The sequence below is a fragment of the Castanea sativa genome, chromosome 1 (assembly GCF_040712315.1).
Source record: "Castanea sativa cultivar Marrone di Chiusa Pesio chromosome 1, ASM4071231v1".
Classification (NCBI taxonomy): domain Eukaryota; kingdom Viridiplantae; phylum Streptophyta; class Magnoliopsida; order Fagales; family Fagaceae; genus Castanea; species Castanea sativa.
In genome coordinates, this window is record NC_134013.1 from 20,210,572 (window position 1) to 20,233,090 (window position 22,519).

The 22,519-nt window shown below is 32.6% G+C and overlaps 1 protein-coding gene across 2 annotated transcripts; it reads left to right on the top strand.

Annotated features, from left to right (window-relative positions):
* Positions 1-1,209: 1,209 nt before the first annotated feature.
* On the top strand, positions 1,210-6,606 carry LOC142621876 (aspartate aminotransferase, chloroplastic). Of its 2 annotated transcripts, none has more exons than XM_075795246.1 (12): positions 1,210-1,316; positions 1,769-1,852; positions 2,003-2,074; positions 2,676-2,870; positions 3,040-3,078; positions 3,158-3,247; positions 3,347-3,455; positions 3,541-3,650; positions 3,948-4,091; positions 4,276-4,442; positions 5,419-5,683; positions 6,241-6,606. In XM_075795246.1, the coding sequence occupies exons 1-12, from the start codon at positions 1,242-1,244 to the stop codon at positions 6,370-6,372; spliced, it is 1,482 nt and encodes a 493-aa protein (XP_075651361.1). In that variant the 5' UTR covers positions 1,210-1,241; the 3' UTR covers positions 6,373-6,606. The 2 variants fall into 2 exon arrangements, with proteins under 2 accessions (XP_075651361.1, XP_075651362.1); XM_075795247.1 differs by having other exon boundaries at positions 1,269-1,542.
* The last annotated feature ends 15,913 nt before the right edge of the window (positions 6,607-22,519 follow it).

Sequence of the window (22,519 nt, forward strand, 5' to 3'; positions counted from 1 at the left end):
AGATCTTCCTCTTAACTTCCAACTACCGCTCATTACTCCTCATAATATCCCATCTAACTCTCTAAATTTTCTTAATCATGGTAACAATTATATCACACCGCACCAATAAATAGATCATAACAGATTGTATCCTAATTTAAATTATAGTTGACTATCAATAGGAATGATTCTATATATATGGAAGGAAGATGGAATGAGAGGAAGTAGGAAGAAGAGAACAAACAAAGTTACGTAGCAGTTGGAATTCAAGAGGGAGTTTTCCCTCTCTTCAAATAAATAAATTATTTTACATTATTCAATGTATTCATGTCCGTGCATTGCATACTTTTTCTATGACAAAAAAATATACCCATACCAAACACCTAATTTTGTGTTTTCAATTTTAAAAGAATGTTACAAAAATATGTTACCAAACACTTTTTTTTTTTTTTTTTGCATTATGAGTACTCAAAAAAGGTGTTTTAGTACAGTTTTTTTATTATAGTTTTCACATTGTTTTGAAAATTAAGGGGCTGTTTGGTAATGTTATTCTAGTAACGTTTGTATTTTTTGAAAATACATATGAGTGAAAAAGTGTGTAAAAATGTGTGTAATATTATTTAAAAACTGAAAACATGTTGTTAAACTCCTCTATCAAACGGACCCTAAAACTACGATACTCTTTCTAAACAGATACTTAATTCCGAGGTCTTGTTATTTTTGCCCTCTTTGGGCTGAGCCTCTCACTCTTAATAACAATATTATTTGAATATTATACACACATGTGTGTGTATATATATATGGGTTGGGTTTAAATTAGATCTGATATAATTCTAAATAATGTTACATCATTTAATATTTTTTAATTTGATACAAATATTGATAAATCCACCGTTAGATTACATTATCTTCATATAGTCTTCATACTTGCAAAATTTTAAGGTAATAAAAAATTAATAGTCATGTCATCAATCAATTGTTAAAATTCAAATATTTGTAATTTAAAATTATGAATAAAAATGAGTTTATAGATCAAATGGTAAATAACATCCAATTGATATGAAAATTGGCATGCATGTTAAGAACATATATAATATGTAATTTAACGGTTAAATTTTCAAAATATTAATTCAATAATAAGTTATTAAGAGGTGTAACATTACTTAAAGTACATCTTGAATAGAGAGAGAGAGAGAGAGAGAGAGAGAGACACACACACATATGATTGAAAAAATCTGGGGCGAGATGGGCGTATAAGCCCTATGTCTCACCTAATACCATCTCTTAATGATTTGGATCCGCTGTCCAAAGTCCTAACTGGTTTTGATCTATTTTGGGTAAGTACAGATTTTACAGCCTCATCATCCCCAATCAAATTGCAATCCTTCCTTCCTAATCAGCACGGACAGTCGACGCGACCACAACTTTACGATTGAGAATGACCTTCGTGCCCTTTTACAAATATTAAAAAATCTCAACCCATTACTACTACACCAGCATTCAGCACTTTTTATAAACAAACGAAACAATCATTCTAAACTAATCTGTAATCATCGTCCGAGTGTGAGTTCCACTTCCCCATTAAACCTCGATTTTTCCATCGATTTCACACACTCAAAATTTCTCTAATTAAATCTACGTATTTTCATCTTCTTCTTTTTTTCATTTTAATCTCAAAATTTTCTCGTAGATTACGCAGTTAAAGTGCTTGGATTTTGAAGTGACTTATCCTATATTGTCTGTCTAATCTAATCTTTTTTTTTTTTATTTTTAATTACTGTTGATTCAGATGACTTCGACTTCGACTTCGACGATGCTCTCTCTAGCTTCGGCCTCTCTAACAGCCTCACTTTCAGTTCATGAAAACCTGAAGGTACTACTTCTAATCTAATTTTCCATTTCTCTTTTTTATATTTCCCCCTTAATTTTCTGGAAAATACCCAAAATTTATTACAAGTTATATTAAAGTTTTGAAGGACCAAAATTTTTATCAAATGCAATACCATGTTGTGGATTTGAGCAGGGAAGATTGAAGCTTGGAGGTGGTAGCTTGAGCTTCAACAAGGATAAAGCCAATCCCTTTATTAAGACAAAGGTATATCTATATCGAATATCAATATGATTATAAATATGCTGTGGATGCTCTGGGCATGAGCATAAACTACTCATTAGCCCCTCAGGGTTGAATATTATGCCCTTGGATCACTTGGCAACTGATTCTGGCCGATGGGGTCAGTTGCCCATAGGTTTTACTGGCTAAACGCGAGTTTAAAGGGCTCTTATTTAGAAGGGTTCCCTACATTATTAATAATAATTATGTGTGTGTGTGTGTGTGCACGCGCTTGTTCTGTGGATTGATTTTGCCCTTTATTTCAAATTGTTGCTCTGTGCGTGTGTCCTGCTTTGATAGTCATGCTAATGCATCACATTGATTCCAGCTTTTGTATCATGTCCTATCATCCATGTTGACAGTTAAATAATTCACTAGGTTGTGTACCATTGAAGCCTGTTAAGCATAGGTTTTTTCCTTTCTTTTATGTGTTTAAATTGGATTTATTCTTTGTTTGTTTTTTATTTTATTTTATTTTAATCAAGGCATTCACTTTGTGTTTAGTATAACTTGACTATCACTTAGGCAGGAATTTATCTGCTATGTTTGGTTGTTTGTCTGAGAATTGGTCGTTCCTGCTATGCAGTCTTTCAGTCGGATATCTATGGTTGCGGCCATTAAGGTTTCTCGTTTTGAAGGAGTAACAATGGCTCCTCCTGATCCAATTCTTGGAGTCTCTGAAGCTTTTAAAGCAGACAACGACCAAAAAAAGCTCAACCTTGGAGTTGGGGCCTATCGAACAGAGGAGCTACAACCTTATGTGCTGAATGTTGTTAAGAAGGTAAGACTTTTTTAATCAATCAAATGGCAAATGTTTCATTAGTGAAATTCTTTGTGTTGTCTATGTTAGATATTTTTCAATTTCACTTCTTAATGATAAAACTGAGTGCTGGTTTCTTTGACAATCAAATTGAGTTTAAATTAATCATATTAGAAATGTTTTTTTCTAGGCGGAGAATCTTATGGTGGAAAGGGGAGAAAACAAAGAGGTATCTCTATTTACTCAAATGTATGGGTGTTATTAATCTCAATTATGATTACTTACAATAATCTGATGATAATGTCTAGTATCTCCCAATCGAAGGTTTGGCTGCATTTAATAAGGTGACCGCAGAGTTGTTATTTGGAGCCAGCAACCCTGTAATAAAGGAACAAAGAGTACGTGAAATGTAAATGGTCCTGAATTTTTTCAAAGAATATTGTATTTTCTCTTGATTCTTATTAACAAAAAATAGAACTTATATTTCTGTTTTTCAGGTGGCTACTGTTCAAGGCCTTTCAGGAACTGGTTCTCTTCGACTAGCTGCAGCTCTGATCGAACGATATTTTCCTGGGGCAAAAGTTCTAATATCATCTCCAACTTGGGGTGTGTACTGTCATTCACTTGAACTTGTGTTTGAGATTTGTCTCAAGGGTACTCACTTTTCATGGCGAACAAAATTGTCTTGCAGGTAATCATAAGAATATTTTCAATGATGCTAGAGTTCCATGGTCTGAATATCGATACTATGATCCAAAAACAGTTGGTTTGGACTTTGATGGGATGATAGCTGACATAAAGGTTCCATTCTGGTTTATTTGTGCTCGTTTTCTTTTATCAACTAAACTGTTAGGCAGCTTTCATTTTAATAAATGTTTGCTCTTTGCACTTCCAGCTGAAATAGCTGGTATCTTATAGTTTTCGAAGTATTTGAGAATGACACACAAGTATTGCATGCATAATTCTTAGTAATTTGGAATTGGACATGTTGAACTAATAAACTCTTTACTTATGTTTTATCTTACATCCATTCTCAATGCCACTGTAAATTTACTTTCCTTGATCAATTTACCCATAATTTGTTTGTTCTATTTTCAGGCTGCCCCAGAAGGATCTTTTGTGTTACTTCATGGCTGTGCTCACAACCCAACTGGCATTGATCCAACACCTGAACAGTGGGAGAAAATTGCTGATGTCATTCAGGAGAAGAACCATATACCATTTTTTGACGTTGCATACCAGGTATGATTCCATGATTGATTGACCGCTAAAATGGGAATTTAGATATGGAAATTTTTGGCAGGAAAATTTTCAAAATTCCATTGATATTTCAAACAGTTTGATATCCACAGCATCGCATTGAGATTCTTTGAAAGATAGATTTCTGTATAATCATGTTTTTATCTAACTTATCAATGTACTTTAGGGATTTGCTAGTGGAAGCCTTGATGCTGATGCAGGATCTGTGAGATTGTTTGCTGCGCGTGGTATGGAACTCCTGGTTGCCCAGTCATACAGTAAAAATTTGGGTCTTTATGCAGAAAGGATTGGAGCAATCAATGTTGTATGCACATCAGCTGATGCAGCAGCAAGGTGTTGTGAACAAAATGTCCTTTGTTTATTCATTTTCTGGTCTATGGAAAATTAGCTCTCCCACAATAGAAAGTGCGTGCATGATCAGATGAACAAGTGCACAGCTAGCTCTTTTAGGCCACTTATATTCTATAACTTTGCCATGTTAGACACATCACTGCACATGCCTGCTGGATATATTTCTGGTTAAAAAGTGCATGGTCTATATTTTGATCTACTTTTGGATATGTCATATCTGTGTTAAAAATCTTGAATTCCCACCACCCAACCCTCAAAAGTATCTGTATCCTTCTTGATGTCTTATTTATTCAAGTTTTCTCCATATTCTGTGGGAAACAAAGTATTTTTTTTTTTTGGATTATTTGATAGTTACAACAAAGGGGGAGGGGGATTCGAGGCCTGGTTCTCCTTATAGAGGAGAGCTGGAAATGCCATTAAGCTACAAGGCTCTTGGCTGCGGAAAATGAAGTTGAATGTTGCTCTTGACATGGACATGAATTGATGAGCTTGAAAACTCTCCAGAAATCTACAGGTGTAGGCATAGGGACATATGCACAATTTATGACTATACCATATTGAGCATAGTTCCCTGAGTTTGTGCTTGCATTTGAAAGAAGAAAAGAGGAAAGTAATGGAGTAATTAATGGAAGTTTCTCATTGAAAAGCATAATACACTCATCTCATCATGTTACTTAAGTATTACTCAGGTAGGGTAATGTAAAACGTGGAATTAAATGTCAAGTGGTTGCAGTTGCCCTATTGAGAATTGTTTGACACACCAATAGCTGATACGGAGTTGTCTTTCACATCATCAAGTTAGCCCTTTTGTGATTCACTGTCTCAATAATACATCTGCTCTTGTCTCCTTTAGATGAATCATGCCTAAATATCATGGTGCATGGCTCCAGTTGATTTCTTACTTTCAAGTGGCAAATTTTGGTTAAGAACCAGCAAATGGTAATTTTTATATTTTCAGGGTAAAGAGCCAACTGAAAAGGCTTGCTCGACCGATGTACTCCAATCCTCCTATTCATGGGGCCAAAATTGTTGCCAATGTTGTTGGGGACCCAACTCTCTTCAATGAATGGAAAGCAGAAATGGAAATGATGGCTGGAAGGATAAAGAACGTGAGAAAGAAACTGTATGATAGCCTCTCTGCAAAAGATAAGAGTGGGAAGGATTGGTCATTTATACTTAAGCAGATTGGCATGTTCTCATTCACAGGCTTGAACAAAGCTCAGGTAATTGTGTCTTCTCAACTTCTATCAAAACATATAACTTCATATGCATAAAATTTCTTCTTTCCCAGATCTCACTTTTGAATTATAGTGACTCATCTGTCCCGATTTGACACATTGATAGCTTATCTTGTGTATGTGGGGACTAGTAGAAAGCTAGTCAAATATAATAATATTTGTGAATATTTCCCAAATTATGGGATATGCCTCTTCAGCTTCATTTTTATATGCATTGCCTCTCCCTCCGTATGTTTATATTGTTTTTTTTTTTTTTTCAAAAATTTCCTTTCAACACTTCTGTTGCATCTGCATTGAGAACCAGCTTCCATGTTAATCATAAATATTTTCCTAATCCAAGACCAAATTGTTGCATCAAGTCATTATTTTTGAGTTTAAGACTGGTCTAATGGTCTTCACAATCTCAAATAAGCTACAATATCCAATGCCTTGAAACTGTATATTGGTGGCCGTGTTTGTAATCTGAAATTGCACTAAAGCAATGCAATGATGCATAGAACTGTTTCTTGGATTTCTAATGTTATATCTTCTTGTCTGATCAGAGTGACAATATGACAAATAAGTGGCATGTGTACATGACAAAAGATGGAAGGATATCATTGGCTGGATTATCTTTGGCCAAATGCGAGTACCTTGCAGATGCCATCATTGATTCATTCCACAATGTCAGTTGAGATGAATGGATAATTTGCTACACATTAGTAGCACAGCTTAAAATTTTTTGGAGAGTCTAATATTAAGCATTTTTGTTCCCCTTTTGCGAAGTGATTTGAATTCCTAATTTGAATATCTCAATGTAGTTACTAATTGGATTGACAATAATCCTGTAATAATGTATGCTTTTGCATGTCAGACATTTTTGTATTGTTAGTCCAATTTAAGGCAATTTGTTAGATCTATTGTTGAAAGTGGAAATGCAGTTGAAACTCTTGAATTCTCATAGCAAATTTATAAACATTGCTTATAAATCTACAATTTCACTCTCGGAAAAGATTCTAGGTTTGCTTTCCAGAAAATCAGTCCAGTGGAAAAACAAATGCAACAGCACCAAACAAATCTACTAGAAAAAGGGATGCCAAAAGACAGTATTTTGAGACCACTTTGAGTAAATAGTATATTTACCCGCATAGATATTTAACACCTTTGAACCAAAAACAATTAGAAAGCATGAGGATTAAAAATGTCATCAGTAACAAGCACGATACAAAATTGAGAGCTCCACATTCAGATGCAAACTTCAGAACCTGCGCTCTGAGCAATTTCATATGACATTTTGTTGTAATCTTTGAAAAATCCAATTTTAGATCTCAAAAAACTTAATGCAGAGTTAAATAATTGACGTGATTGCAAATGTATCTATGAACTTTCTCAAGCGTTGACGACCTTTTTAACGATATTTGGTTTTGTAATTTGACTTTTGTGTTTAAAATGATGTTTGGTACTGCCTCAACTAAGAGGACTCTTAATTTTTGAAGTTATCAATCCTAAGACTACTTAACTATGCTATGTCGATTATCTAGGACGTCACTAAGTAACAATTATCGATGAAGTATAAAAGGCTATAGTCTAAAGGATTAATAGGACTACAAATTTGCAGCATCAAAATTAGATAAAACCAAAAAGGAACAGATATATACACATTTAAAAGATCAGATGTCCACAACTATGCCACAACTATGCCATTTGTTTGATACACCAGATCTCTCTAAAACCCAACAAAACCCATAGACCCAAAATTCAAAAAATAAAAACTACAAAATCGCCATCACCAAGTGAAGCTAGAAATACCACGTCATAGCCCTCGAAGATGTAGCACTCCATCTGGAAGATCCGTTACCAACACATAGATTCATACGCAGAGATGAATATGGTAAAATTCCAAGAGAGAGAGATTTGAAAGGCTTTTAGATGTTCGAAAATTTTCATAGATCCACCAACTCAAGAGTATAAATTTCGAATATTTGATGGCTTGACAGGCGTCAACATGAGTTAGTCCACTGGGATGATATGGCAGCAATGCTTATGTTGTCAAGTTTTAATAACGTGTCTTTTTTCTATTAGCCTGGACTACCATTCATAATAGAGTGACTAGAGTTTCATCTATCCATCAACCTAATGCAACCCTCCTCCTTTTTCCGGGCTTGGGACCGGCTGTGAGTAAAATATATGAAATTAAGCATAGACACAGGCGGAGTTAAGCATCCTAATACTACTAGTACAAGAGTCTTTATATATATTTGTGCTCTATATTTAAAGAGATAGATTCTTTTTTTTTTTTTTAATAAGTAATAAGTTTTATTAAATAAAAATAATGCATCAAGTACAAGGGGGAACACTAGATGCATAACACAACTAAGTTCTAAATTAAAATAAACCATAAAACTTAATAAATTAGAGAAAGGTTTTGTGCAAAGAGTCTTATAACTCAACTGACATCTTTTAGTGTTTTTAATAAAAACATTTAAAATTTAAATTCCTCCACCACCAACTATTAAACTATCCCAAATTTTTTTAAAAAAAAAATTTGCAGCTTCAAGTTTAACACAGATCATTCACACCTCTCAAAAGCTCTACCATTTCTTTCATGCCAAAACTTTGTTTTTATGTCTCCCAAATCAACCCTACCAACATGCTAGTAAATCTAAAACCCCTTTATTTATCTCCTAATGAACTCCAAAATGACCAAAAACCATATCCCATAATTCTTTCATGCCAAAGATTTGTTTTTATGTCTCCCAAATCAACCATACAAAGATGCTAGTAAATTACCTCTGGGTGTTTCTAATGAAAATGTCCAAGGTGAAAATTCCCCCACCACCAACTATTGAATAATCCCGAATTTTTTTTTTTTTTTTTTAAATTACAGCTTCAAGTTTAACATAGACCGTTTACACCCCTCAAAAGTTTTGTCATTTCTTTCACGCCAAAGGTTTTGTTTTTATGTCTCCCAAATCAACCCTACCAACATGCTAGTAAATCGAAAACCCCTTTAGACATCTCCTAATGAACACCAAAAAAGACCAAAAACCATATCAAATAATTCTTTCACACCAAAGCTTTGTTTTTTTTTTGTTTTTTGTCTCCCAAATCAACCCTACCAACATGCTAGTAACTCATCTCTTGGTGTTTCTAATAAAGATGTCCAAGGTTTAAATTCTTCCACCACCAACTATTGAATTATCCCAATTTAAAATAAAAAAAAATTATTGTAGCTTCAAATTTAACATAATCCATTCACACCTGTCAAAAGTTTTGCCATTTCTTTCATGCCAAAGCTTTGTTTTTATGTCTCCCAAAACAACCCTACCAACATGCTAGTGAATCTAAAACCCCTTTAGGCATCTCCTAATGAACTCCAAAAAGACCAAAAAACTATATCCCATAATTCTTTCATGCCAAAGCTTTGTTTTAATGTCTCCCAAATCAACCCTACCAACATGCTAATGAAGACGTCCAAGTAAATTCCTCCACCATCAACTATTGAATTATCCCAAAAAAATTTAAAATAATTGCAACTTCAAGTTTAACATAGACTGTTCACACTCCTCAAAAGTTCTGTCATTTTCTTTCACGCCAAAGCTTTGTTTTTATGTCTCCCAAATCAACCCTACCAACATGCTAGTACATCTAAAACCCCTTTAGGCATCTCCTAATGAACTCCAAAAAGACCAAAAACCATATCTCATAAATTTTTTCACTTCAAAGCTTTGTTTTTATGTCTCCCAAATCAACACTCCCAACATGCTAGTAAATCTAAAACCCCTTAAGGTACACCTAATGAACTCCAAAAAGACCAAAAACCATATTCCATAATTCCTTCAAGCTAAAACTTTGTTTTTATGTCTCCCAAATCACCCTACCAACATGCTAGTAAATCTAAAACCCCTTTAGGCACATCTAATGAACTCCAAAAAGACCAAAAACCATATCCCATAATTTTGTGGCAAAAGGACAACGCATAAGTAAATGATTCACTGTCATCCCATCATTCTCTAGCAAACGAACAATGCATACAACACCAGCTAAGGAAAATTATGCTCCTCTTCCACAAATTAACAACAATTAAGATTCTCCCCAAATCAAACCATTTAATTTCATTATCAAATCCTAAAACCCATTAATTTTCTTCTACCAAACAACCATCAAATAACCATCAAATTATCTTTTAATTTTCAAATGCAACCTCATAACCCTTTCTTCATCAATTCTGAATCCTAGATTCTCCAAACTCTAAACACACCACAAGCACACTAGACAAATTACTCAATTAGCTATGATCAATTTTAAATTTTGAATTATAAGATATTATTTATTTATTATTAGCTATGATCAGTTTTATATACAGGGCGAATCTGCCATATCCTTTGAATATATTGAGCACAAATATATAAAGACTATTTTCTTGTAATAGTAGTATCAGGATTCCTAAGTCCTATTTCAACTAGCAAACTAAAACCTAGCAAAAGACTAACTTGGACTCAACAAAAATAAAACCTACGATACTAAGGACCTAAAAACCATAGAAGCCTCTCTTTTCCTTCTTCATTACAACCCCAAATTAATCAAGACCTTTCTTTTAACTGTAATAACTCTTAAACCCCACACACTTTCTTCTACCAAATAATAGCCATCAAGCCATCTTTTCATACTTAACACAAGCCCAAAATCCTTTCCTCAACAATTCTAAAACCTTATATCTGCAAATTCTCCTAACCCTAAACCCAACACAAGCATATGTAGGCTTATTACTCAATTTGTAACAAGTCATATGGCCTTTTAAGACACAGTCTACATCCAATTTTAAAAGAACCAATCACGATAATAATGGTTTAGGATGCCTAAGTGCAAATGAGAAAAAAAATTTATGACCAAATGGCAACTCAAACCAAGGGTAAAAAAGAGAGAATAAAATAAAATAAATTAAAAAAAGAGTTTTAGAAATCATTAAATAAATATATAAATTGAAAAAACATGCATGCCTAAATTATTAATTAAAGTTAAGTCTCAAACTAGCCACTTAATTTAATTCAACATGGATTGCAATCATTGAAAAGTCTAACATCAACCGGTACTGTAATGAACCTATAAAATGTAAATTTGTACATAATAAAATTGTTTGGGTGAAAACAACCTATGTTGCATAGGTTGCAAAAAACCCCAATGGTTTTATAATTATGAACAAAATTAAATTTATATAGGTTCATTGCAGTACCATTTTTTGAATGAAGACAATAATGAAAACATAGAATTTTATAATGAGATTGATGTTGGACTAATCGTAATCCATTTTGAATTATATTAGGTGGCTAGCTTTTAGACTTAACTTTGATTAGTAATTTATGTATGCACCAAAGAGTTTTTGTCGCAAAATAGGGAGGGAGTTGCATAAATAAAGGGTTGAGCAAAAATTGGGTGTTTTAAACAGATGTACCCAATTTCAAATGACCAAGATTGGTTTCACTCAAGTAAGATACTCCCAAAGGACGAGCAAACTCTCGGTAAGGTGTCATGTATGATCATATGAAACCAAGCGTGTGATAGGCACAACTAAGGACCTCAGAATCTCAGCCCTTACACTAGCATCTAAAGAGGTAGTTAAAACCAACTCTCCCTAATTGGTGTGTTTAATGACCATCTTTTGAAGCATTGTGATCATCACTGTTTTGTATCAATGTTCAAAACTCTCTGCTATATGATCCCATTGCAACAAAATAAGGTATGATCAATACATGCTCGTGCAACTAGACATACAAAACACGTCTCTCAACAAAAATGACACAATTGATGCAAATTTTAAGATTTATCAATAGTAAGCTGATAATTCAATAACACATTTATGCAACCAAAGTTGGCCAAACTAACATATATGTGCAATATGTACCAAGAGTAGCAAAGCTCGCGTGTAGTGTGTGTATTAAAGCTTGTTAGTAAGCAAGTCACAAAAATATGTGAGGTGGTTTAGGCGATACAAGAAACCAGTCGTGCAACAAGCATCAATATAAATAATGTCACTCACTATCCCCTACAAGAGAGTTGCTTAGGGGCAGATTTCCCCTCTTTTTTCTTTTTCTTTTTTTCTTTTCTTTTCTTTTTTTTTTTTTTTTTTGTGTGCACATCTCAGCAGTGGGGGTGTTTTGGATTTAAGTCGTTTTCTTGCTTAGAACATATTCCCCGCTTTTCTCATGCAGTGTTTTCCATTTATCTTAAACACCGGTTTTTTCTCGCATGAGGATTCATTCATTTTACGTACACAACACAATCCATGAAATTTTGTAGTGAGATTTTTTATTTGAGTCTTTTCTCCTGACTGTCTAGGAGTGGCAGCACTTGGGGACACCAATCACACAACCGATTGCCCTCCAACACTCAAAAAATTACATTAAACTTGGCTTACAAGTTACAACTAACTAGCTAGTGCATATAAAGCTAACTGCTAAGCTCGACTACTACAAGTGGTACACGGACACAAACACAATATTCCATGGCCAACCAAGGTTAAATAGAGTGTTTTTGGATTTTCATCTTTCTTCATTTTTTTTTCATAGTTTTGACCCAAAAAAGAACACATTATGCTAAATGAAAAAAAAATGCAAAATTAATGCATGAAAATATGCAATAATGTACAAAGACCCCTAGGATGATTAATGTAGAGTGATAATGTGTGAGTATGTTTACAGGTTACTTTTTAGGATGCCTAGTTTATGGTTTTGACTTGGATCATAGACATACCTATCACACGACTGATTACAAAATTCATACTTGCAACTAAACTTAAGCTCATTTAACTTGTGCATAGTAAAAAAAAAAATGTATGAATGTAATACTGAAATACACAGACTTTTAGGACGTTCAAAAGATAAGAGGATTGAAACAAGGATACAACACACTTTTTTAAAAATCTGATTTTTTTTTTATAACATATGAAAGGTTAGTATTAAAAATTATGGCCTTAAAATTCTTAAAATTTTAGTTTTTTTTAGGGCCAATCCATATTTTTTTGGTAACAAAATCCTTTAAATAAATATATTTAATTTTGATAACAACATAATATAAAATTTTAAAAATTATGGCATCCGTCAATGAACTAACTAACTAATGGAGACCTAAAACTTTTAATGCAGAAAATTAACCACACTAACATGGACCAAACTTTCAAACAAAAACAAGAAACAAAGAAAATTGCTAAAGATACTACCACTTTTCATACATCAACTTTACAAACAAATATGATAACATGTGCGATAAGTAAAATTTTGGGCATTGGGAGTTCACTCGGATTCGGCGAAGCAACAAGAGTTGCTGCACCGGCTGAAGTTAAAGAATTACCTGGAAGTGGGAGACACGTAGGATTCGGCGAGGCAGAAGTAACTGCCGAACCCGCATAGTAATCTCCTTCATTCTTGAGCTTTTTGGTAGACCACCACCGTCCGAGAGTGTGAGACTGTCTTTTCTTCAAATACACCATATTGAAAGAAAACAGAAGTTCTGAAAAGAGGAAAGAATCTGCGTTTTATGTATTTATGGTGGACTCGTGGACCCGTACGTGGTCGGTGAAACAAGTGTTCGACTTCGAGTCAAACTCAGAATCCGATTCCTAGTCAATTTCGTTCTATCTACTAAACATCATCAGATAATATTTAAGTTTTTTTTTTTTTTTTATAAATTTTTTTTTTAAAACATCACTGCCACACTGTTGGACAAAGGTGGACAAGAAAGGGGTTGAAAATACTGTTCTGCCCTTTGAGCAAATTAAGCTTTAGAAGACATATGGGGGTCATATGGTCTTTTCGGTAATTTTGTTCATATATTGATGTGTTAATTATTACTATATGATTATACAAACTCCAAAGAAAACAAAACATAGAAGATGAAAATAATGATGTCATATGTTCATTTTAAAAAGACTGATTGATTCATTTCTAACTGATTTTTTTTTGGCTACTGGGATGTATTCTTCCCATTTTATTTTTAGGTGTCATGCGGAAAAAGTGGTCACTGGTTGCTCTAAGATTCAAGGAATAAGAAGGATTCATGTATATATTGTTGCTAGAATATAATTATTTAAAATAAGAACAAAAATACAGCAATAACTAATTTGATTCTTGTAGATTATATGATAGCTAACATTGTCATTTGGAATAACACAATCAAAATTACCACTTGCATACCCTTTGTATGATGGGAATGAAGATTTCATTACTTGATTAAATGGTAATTAATGATAGTATTGGATATATGAGTTGTTTGAACTTTTTTCCCCTCTTAATGCTTCATATGGTTATATTAATCTTTGTGTCTTTTTATTATTATTATTATTATTATTATTATTATTATTATTATTATTCAAGGATTAAATATATTCTTATTTAATTTCCTTTTCTTTTTGTAGTCATTTGATGTTTAATTTGATGCTCAAACTATATCAAATTTCATAGCAACAAGTGCATGCAGTTGAGAGTTCAAGCCATGTACGTAAGATTTGTTTTCTTAATTATATGTTTTTAGTATATTGGGTGTATAATACATTACAAGTTTCGCTATTCAAAATGTATCAAGATATTATTTATTTCATCCAATAATTTCCCCACTCTTTTCAAACCGATCCCTTTGTGCAATTTTAATCTTTGTTGCTTTGAGGAGTAATATTTTAAAATGAAAAAGAAAATACATTGTTTTACATTTTGCAGATTTTGTGGAAGCAGCATTCCTTATTCAAACAAGATAAGATCTAATATAATATGCATAAAAACAGTCACCTTGAAATCAAACTTTAGTGGTTGCATGTTTGCATCTTCTTTTTTCTTATTTAATTTTAATTTAATTTTGTCTCTTTCTAAACAATTCGTTGGATGCTTTAATCTGATCAGATTATATTTGCGTTAAAGCTTCAAAGTAAAAAGTGTAGTTGATACTTACTTCAAATTGTATATGAGTTCTTTGTTTATATGTTTGTGGTATATTGACTTTAGAATACCTTTTTACTTGTCCTATTTTAACGAACTATATATCTGCTTTTTTATTAAACCAAATTGTATTGTATCTTCTTTGTTTGGTCATCTTTTTTATCATCGATATTGTTGTTTATCTTAAACTCTTATGTTGTTTAATATATTCTGTCATATTTTATTTTGTATTTGCACACAAATCAGGGAAATTATTGTGTACTCCCGGAGTACAATAAATGCGTATTCTCTCCTCTCACATTAATGGTAGGTCCCACTAATTAAATTTATGATGGGATCTATTATTCATGTGAGAGGAGGGAGTACGCATTTATGATACTTCGAGAGTATCTATTAATTTCCGCACAAATCATTGTCATTCACGTATATTCCGTTTTTTTTTCCTCATTGCTAAGTAATTTTTGGTTATTTTTCCCCCTTTTCTAATTTCAGTGTTCATTTTTGGCTCAGTAGCTTAAAGATTATATGGAGCCTAAGGATATAAATGATAGTTCGGTTAGGAAATTCCTATAAATCTATCCGAAAAATTAAAGGAAAGCCATATCAAGAGTAGACCAAGTGCAAAGCATTATTGATGATAATCCTATAATTGCAGATTCGTCAGTCATGTTAGTTGGTAGCTCATAAGAAAGAAGTTCACAAGATGGCACTTGCAAAAAAAGGCTAATAGGAATGAGCAGATGGTTATGACACCAACCATGGGAACTTCTAAAGTAACAAATGTTCATAGCCAAACTGAATGTAATGATGAAAAAGGTATTGAGAATGGTGTACAAGGAAGGAATTGAAGCAAAGTGTTATCATAACTCATAAGTGAGGATAAAAAGGAAAAACTCAAGAAAAAGAGAGAAGCATGGCATGGGCCAACAAAGTGTTGATTCAAGAAAGTATTCTCAAAACAGAGGAGTGGCCGGGTACAGTAATAAATGTAGATTCTGCAAGAATTTCAGGTGATTATTGACTATTCGAGATAATATAAGAAGCGAAGATCATAAATAAAGAAAAAAAAACTTACGTGATTTGATACATGATAACTGATGTACTTAATTTGATATTTAGAAAATCAAAGCTGCCACATTACCACAACGGATTTTTCTAACTGAGGAAAGGATCAAATCAATTCATTTAGTATCTTTGAAGTTGGTAAGTGCTACTCATTACTACAAATATTGTTAATTTTAATGAAGCATATATCAAAAATTAAATGGTAAAATCCCATTATTGGGTTCATGTAAAATTGTGTGGAAATGGGTCAGATCATTTTTTTTTTTGGGTTCTGATTTTATTATTGGGTTCTTGTAAAATTGTGTTATAAAGAAAGCGATAAAATTGGGTTTTTAAGAAAAAATAGTGGGCAATTTGGGAAATTTGTGCAACTTCTAACGGTAATATTGAAACGCGCTTCAACGCTTTTTGGCAAGGAGCAAAATGCTGCTTTCCCGATTTGAGCTTTTCCTTCACAAATGAAAACGCGGCTTTTATGAAAACGTAGCTTTCTAAAAACTTACCAAACGCACTTTTTATTTTTTTGGCTTGAAAACGCGTGTTTCAACTTGTAAAAGCTGAAACAAACCGGCACTAAATATGATCTAATTCACGTGGAGTAGGCGATACTGCACGTCCTGCAGTATTAAATATGACAAAACTTTTGTAAAAGAAACAATAGAATATACAAAATTAGAGTGCACAAGGTCAAGTTTATCATTATGTAAATGACTTATTACCATCAGATAATCATCCATCTTATTTGCAACCATATTTTTATAAGTTGTATAATTCAGATTGTCTAAATCCGTCCATTTGAACGCAAATAATAGACATATTGAAGGTTAATCTGTATTGTGCCTTCTTTCGTGCTCTTATGAATACGTACCTGAATTGGAAAATCATCAAATTTGTATAAGATCGGATGCTGCATTACACCAACAAGTCTATAATGCTCCTTTAGCTTCACAAGTGGATGCGATGTGGGTGGAAGAGAATGCTTTTGGAGAGCATGTGAGTCATCATATTATTGGTTTTAGCCATTCTGGTGTGGTTATTGATGCTAAGACTACTAAACTATTTTGCGCCAATCAGTGAGATCACTCAACAAGTAACAACTATCGATGAAGTATTAGAAGCTATAGTCTCAAGGATTAATAGGACTACAAGAGTATATGGGAAAGTTAAATGATTCAGAATCAAATCATGATATTACAAGAGTATATCAATGAAAGAGCAACAATTACAAGCAATCTACTTACTTCATGAACACCTTACAAGGAGCCTACCAACTAGAAAAGAAAATACAATATCAAAAGAGAAATCTCCATTGAGTAGCTTGCAATGAGAGAGTTGTGTTGTTGATTGTGTGAAATGATTCTTCTATCTATACTTGAGGCCGCAGGTGGCTTTTGAAGACTATTGGCAGTTATAGACTATTTTCCCTTTCCAATTGGCACTTGCTCCTTACACTTTGATGGTACTTGTCTCGGTTCTAAGCATTGTCCAAGATTCCATACAGACATAGACATAGAGAGCTTGTTAGTTTAGAATGAGCGCTTCTATTATCATAGGAGACAAAAAAAAAAAAAACCAATGTTTTGTTTGGATAAAATGGAGTTATTTTGTCACTCTTTTTCAGCTTAGTTTGGAGTGGTGTAACATGAGTTTTATGAATTTTTTTTTTAATAAAATTATAATATAAGTGGTCATGTTTACAAGTCTTTCTTTGGTTTTTTTATTTATTAATTAGATAGAACTTCACTTTTTTTTTTAATTGATAGTAGGTGTTGCTTTAAATATATATAAATATATATAATAGGAAAACGTTAACGAATGTTCTAAGAGTATTGGTTTAGAAAATATTTTTTCAAAAATGGTCCATTAACAAATTAATGTCCTAAGAGCCCTTGTTAACATGACACTATATAATACTAGTTGTTAACAAATTAAAAATTAAATTTTGTGAAAAAAAATTCAGATAAATATATATATATATATATATATATATATATATATATCTAATTACTAGTTAATAAATATAACATCTTAAAAAAGATTAAGGGAATTAACTATATTATCAATTTAAAAAAAAGATACAGATTACTTGAATAAAAAAATTTAATCAGTAGTTTTGCATCTAAAAAGTAGAATAGATTTTATATAAAAAGACTTATTTTTAATAAATATTTAAATATATAAAATGACACAATTAGTTCTCGCAAGAGGCCCCAAAATATATGGTGCTCAGCACTAGCTGATGTTCATTACTATATCCTTAGACCCACTTATGTACATACCACTAAAACCCAAATATGTCAGCGGATGGGGTTGAGGTTCACATTGAACAAGTCTTTGAAGATGGCGAAGCAGCGGTGGTGGCTCACATAAGCTTGGGGGGCTAGGGCCCCCCTAAAGCTTTTGGAACCCCCATATAGTACTATAAAAACAAACTAGCCTCTGCAAGAGTACTGATTGGGCCCTCCAAAAAAATTTACATACCCAGCCTAATGTTAGCTTTAATGGTTTTTCCTTTGAAATATGATTGTTGTTGTATGATCAATCAAAGGACCAAGACAATTCTCATATGTTTTCTTTTATCATGAGTCACTCATATGCATCATACCATGTTTCTTTGTAACTCATCCCCTTTGTAATATGACCAATTTTACAATCACAATATTTTAGTTTCTCAAGTGGACTCACCCAACAAAACTCACATTTACCCCTTAAAAAAAAACAAAGCTGTCAAGGTATTGTTTCCTTTTATTTTCTTCTAAGAAAACAAAAGTGCGGTGTTCATGTGTGTTAAATGTGAAAGTCTATAGCCTTTAAAAAAAGAAAAAAAAAAGAAATTGATAAAAGTCTATTGCTTAAACAGGTGATTATTATTATTATTATTATTATTATTATAGTCATGTTAATGAGTGTCTTTAAAGCAATTGTTAATAAATCATATTAAAAAAAATTTAACCAAACTTTTATAGGAAATATAAAAAGCTATCAACAATATTAACTACTTTATCATTTTCTCATAAAAACATTTCTAAAAATAGTTTCTAAACCAATGTCCTTACGACATTCGTTAACATTTCCCTTATTATTTATACTACTATTTAAGGGGCTTTCCTGTTGGAATCGTTTTTTTTTTCCAAAATACCCCTACAACTTACGTCTAAGTAAGAACAAAACTTGGTAAAAATGCTTTCAATAACTATCACGTAAAACACTATTTACAAAATAGGACTACACTCCCAATACACTCATGTTGGTTTTCAAACTCAAATTGCTTCTTCTTCAGTTCTTCAATTCTTTCAATTCAGTGTTAATCTTCTTTTCACCATTCTCATCATTTTTTCTACTTGGTCTGCTCAAATATGCTTTTGCTCAACAGTATGTGTACATCAATGTACATTGGTCTTTTCTATTTTGGTTTTCTAATTCATGAACAACTTCTTATATTCTAGAAACAAATTAAATATTTGTGTAAAATAGCCCTTATATTTCAATCTTACCTTTAATTTCTTTCACATATTTCTTCAAGGAATGTGCACTGGGGTGTCTATCTTCAAGATTTTGGTATCTAAACTTCAAGGAATATGCACTAGGGTGTTAACCTTCAAGATTTTCATGTACTCTATCCTCCAACTCCAATGGACTGTTTGGACTTTGGAGTTGAAGTGTAGTTAACAACAAAAATGTAAGTATATTTCATGACCTCTATTTAAAATGCCTCATGTGTGTTGGGTTCTTTGTATTATGCTTGCTTTTATGAGTTGTCATTCAATATTTGCTTTCCTATATTTGATATATATTTGGTTTCTTTAACTGCATGATATTGATAAAGCTTTATCTGTGGGCTACGTGTATCCAAATTTGAATTCAAGTGAACTAGAAAGTGCAAAAGTTGATAGTGGGAATTTGCTTGCTTCAAAGACACACGTGTCATTTGATAATTTGGAATGAAGTAATAAGTTAAGTTTGAAAGATAAGGGTAATATGTTTGATGTTCAGTGCACCAATTCTTAAAATGTAGGTGTAAATGCACTTTTAGTCCCTACATTTTATTTTTACCAGTTTTAGTCCCTAAACCAATTAACGCGTGACATTTAAGTCCTTACCGTCACCCAACTAACTGAAAATGCTGACGTGGCAAATGGAGGTACTGTTTACACAGTAAATAATGACATGGTGAATAAAATAATAATAATAAATTATATTTATTATTTAATAAATGCCCAATCAGCATAAATAATAATTAAAAAAAAAGACATTTTCATGTTATTTTCTAAATTCTTTTAAAATAATATAAGATAATTAAATTAAAAAATTTATTTCTTTCATTATTTTTTCTGAACGTGTTCCTGGGTTCATCCCCAGAACATGAATCATATTCTTAGATCAATAAGAGTTAAACTTTATTACAAACCTAGAAAAAATTCACACAATTAGAATAAAAACTTCCCCAGATCATATAAACACAGGAACACAAACTCATATAACAAGAACACAAACCCAGATAACAAGAACAGTATTCAAAGAATTTCTATTCCAAAATTTGTATACATTCTTCCACCAAAAATCAATTGTAAATCAAAGAATTTCTATTCCAAAATTTGTATACATTCTTCCACCAAAAATTAATTGTAAATTAAATAAAAAATGGGTCCTGCGTTCTTCCACAAAGATCAAAACTTGAACCATCAAACCCAATGACCACCACCACAATCCGCCACACTAACCCATATCCACCAACACCAAACTCGAATCTCCAGCACCACCACTACTAGATCCCTCACCACCAAATCCTACAATCAAATTTCAACCATTACTCAAACATATTTTGAACCATTGAAGAACCCAAACCCCCTACACCTTCACGGAACAAAGAAAGAGGCACTGAGTGGGTGAGTCCAAGAAAAGAAGAGATAGAGGGAGAGATCAAGGAGGCTACCTTAATGGTGGCTGGTGGCTGGTGGCTGGTGCCTGGTGGCAGTGAATGGTGAGGAAGGAAACCACAGCCACCACCTCCGATTTGAGTTTCACAACACACACAAGGGGGAAGATGCCATGTTGCCCATCGTTTTCTTCGATCCATGCTACCACCAAGCACCGAAGCCTCCACCAAGCATCGTTTTCTCTGATCCATGCTCGTCGTTGGTCGACGAGGGAGAAACCGAACCACCGTCAGCCACATCTTTGCCTCTCTCTCTCTTTAAACCCAGATCGTCGTTTATTCTCTCCTCTCCTTTCTGGTCAGAGCCCAGGCGATTCCCTCATCCATTGCAATTTTGGTCAGCCCCCAGGCGATTCTCTCTAAACCCAAAATCGTTTATTCTCTCTTCTCTCCTTTTTGGTCCTAGATCACGCTCTCTCTCTCTCTCTCTAAACCCATATCCAGATCACTCTTTCTCTCTCTAAACCCATATCGTTTTGTGGATTTGATTTTTTGTTTAAATTTTTTTAATTTAATTATCTTATTTTATTTTAAAAGAATTTAGAAAAAAACATGAAAATAGTCTTTTTTAATTATTATTTATACTGACTGGGCATTTATTAAATAATAAATATAATTTATTATTATTATTTTATTCGCCACATCATTATTTATTGTGTAAATAGCACCTCCGTTTGCCACGTCAACATTTTCTGTTAGTTGGGTGACGGTAAGGACTTAAATGTCACGCATTAATTGGTTTAGGGACTAAAAATGGTTAAAATAAAATGTAGGGACTAAAATAGAAATCAGGTCAAAATGTAGGGACTAAAAGTGCATTTACGCCTAAAATGTATTCCCTATTCAAGATACTCATGCTATTAGGAGTGGTATCAATCTAGATAAGGTAAAAAGAGCCCGAAGTATTTGCTTAAAAGAAGAGGCTGAAGTGCAACAAAGTAAATGGAATACGGTTTTAGGACTTTGAGTTTGCCATTCAGAATTTGCTTTTCTCTTTTCTCTTTTTTTTTTTTTTTTAATATTTGGTTTCTTACTTTGTTAGTTTTTTAAAACTCAAATTGATTTTTTTTTTTAAATTCAATTGAATGCTGACTTAGGACCACACTTTGTTATCATTATTCTCTTTATGTCATTATCTTTTCTTTTCTTTTCTTTCATTTGGTCAATTTGATGGGTGTTTAATATTTTCTCTAATTTATGAGTATTTTTTAAAGAGTGGGCATGATATATATTGCTTTGTCTTTTTTTTGTGTGGATATAGGGTTTGACTCATTATTTTAGTGTATGTGTTCTAAGAGGTGCTCTCTCTTCCTCCTATTTTTTTTTCTCTTGTCTTTCTTACATTTAAGCCTTACTCTCTACTTTATTTTGTATTTTTTTTAGGGTGACATATCAACAATTTTGTTAGATTGCATAGTAGACACATTGGATGAATGCGGGTGAGCAAAGTGGTAGCCAATCTATCAAGTAGTTGTTAAAGACCATTTTTTGTAAATATCCTACCTATATATGCCTATATTTATTAATTTCTGTAACACTACGTTTTCAATTAATTGAAATTGTTACACTTTAGCTTCATTTTATTCAATCATATCTCTTTCATATGAAATTTAATATTGTCCTTTGTTGTGCCTTTCATTGCACATTTATTTAAAAAAAGAGACTACATTTTTTTTTAAAATTAAAGGAATGGTAACATTGACAGCCCTTCGTAGTTTTTTTAATTTTTTTTATAGCTTTTTTAGGCATGCTAAAATTTAGTTATGGAAGTGTACTAAGTGCCTATCTTTTAGGATTAAATATAATTATATAACTACCTTTTTTAAAATTTTAATTAAAAAAAATCTACATTTACAATGTGAGGGCCTTTAGTTTTTGAAATTTTTGTTATGGTTATGGATGTGTAATACTAGCTAC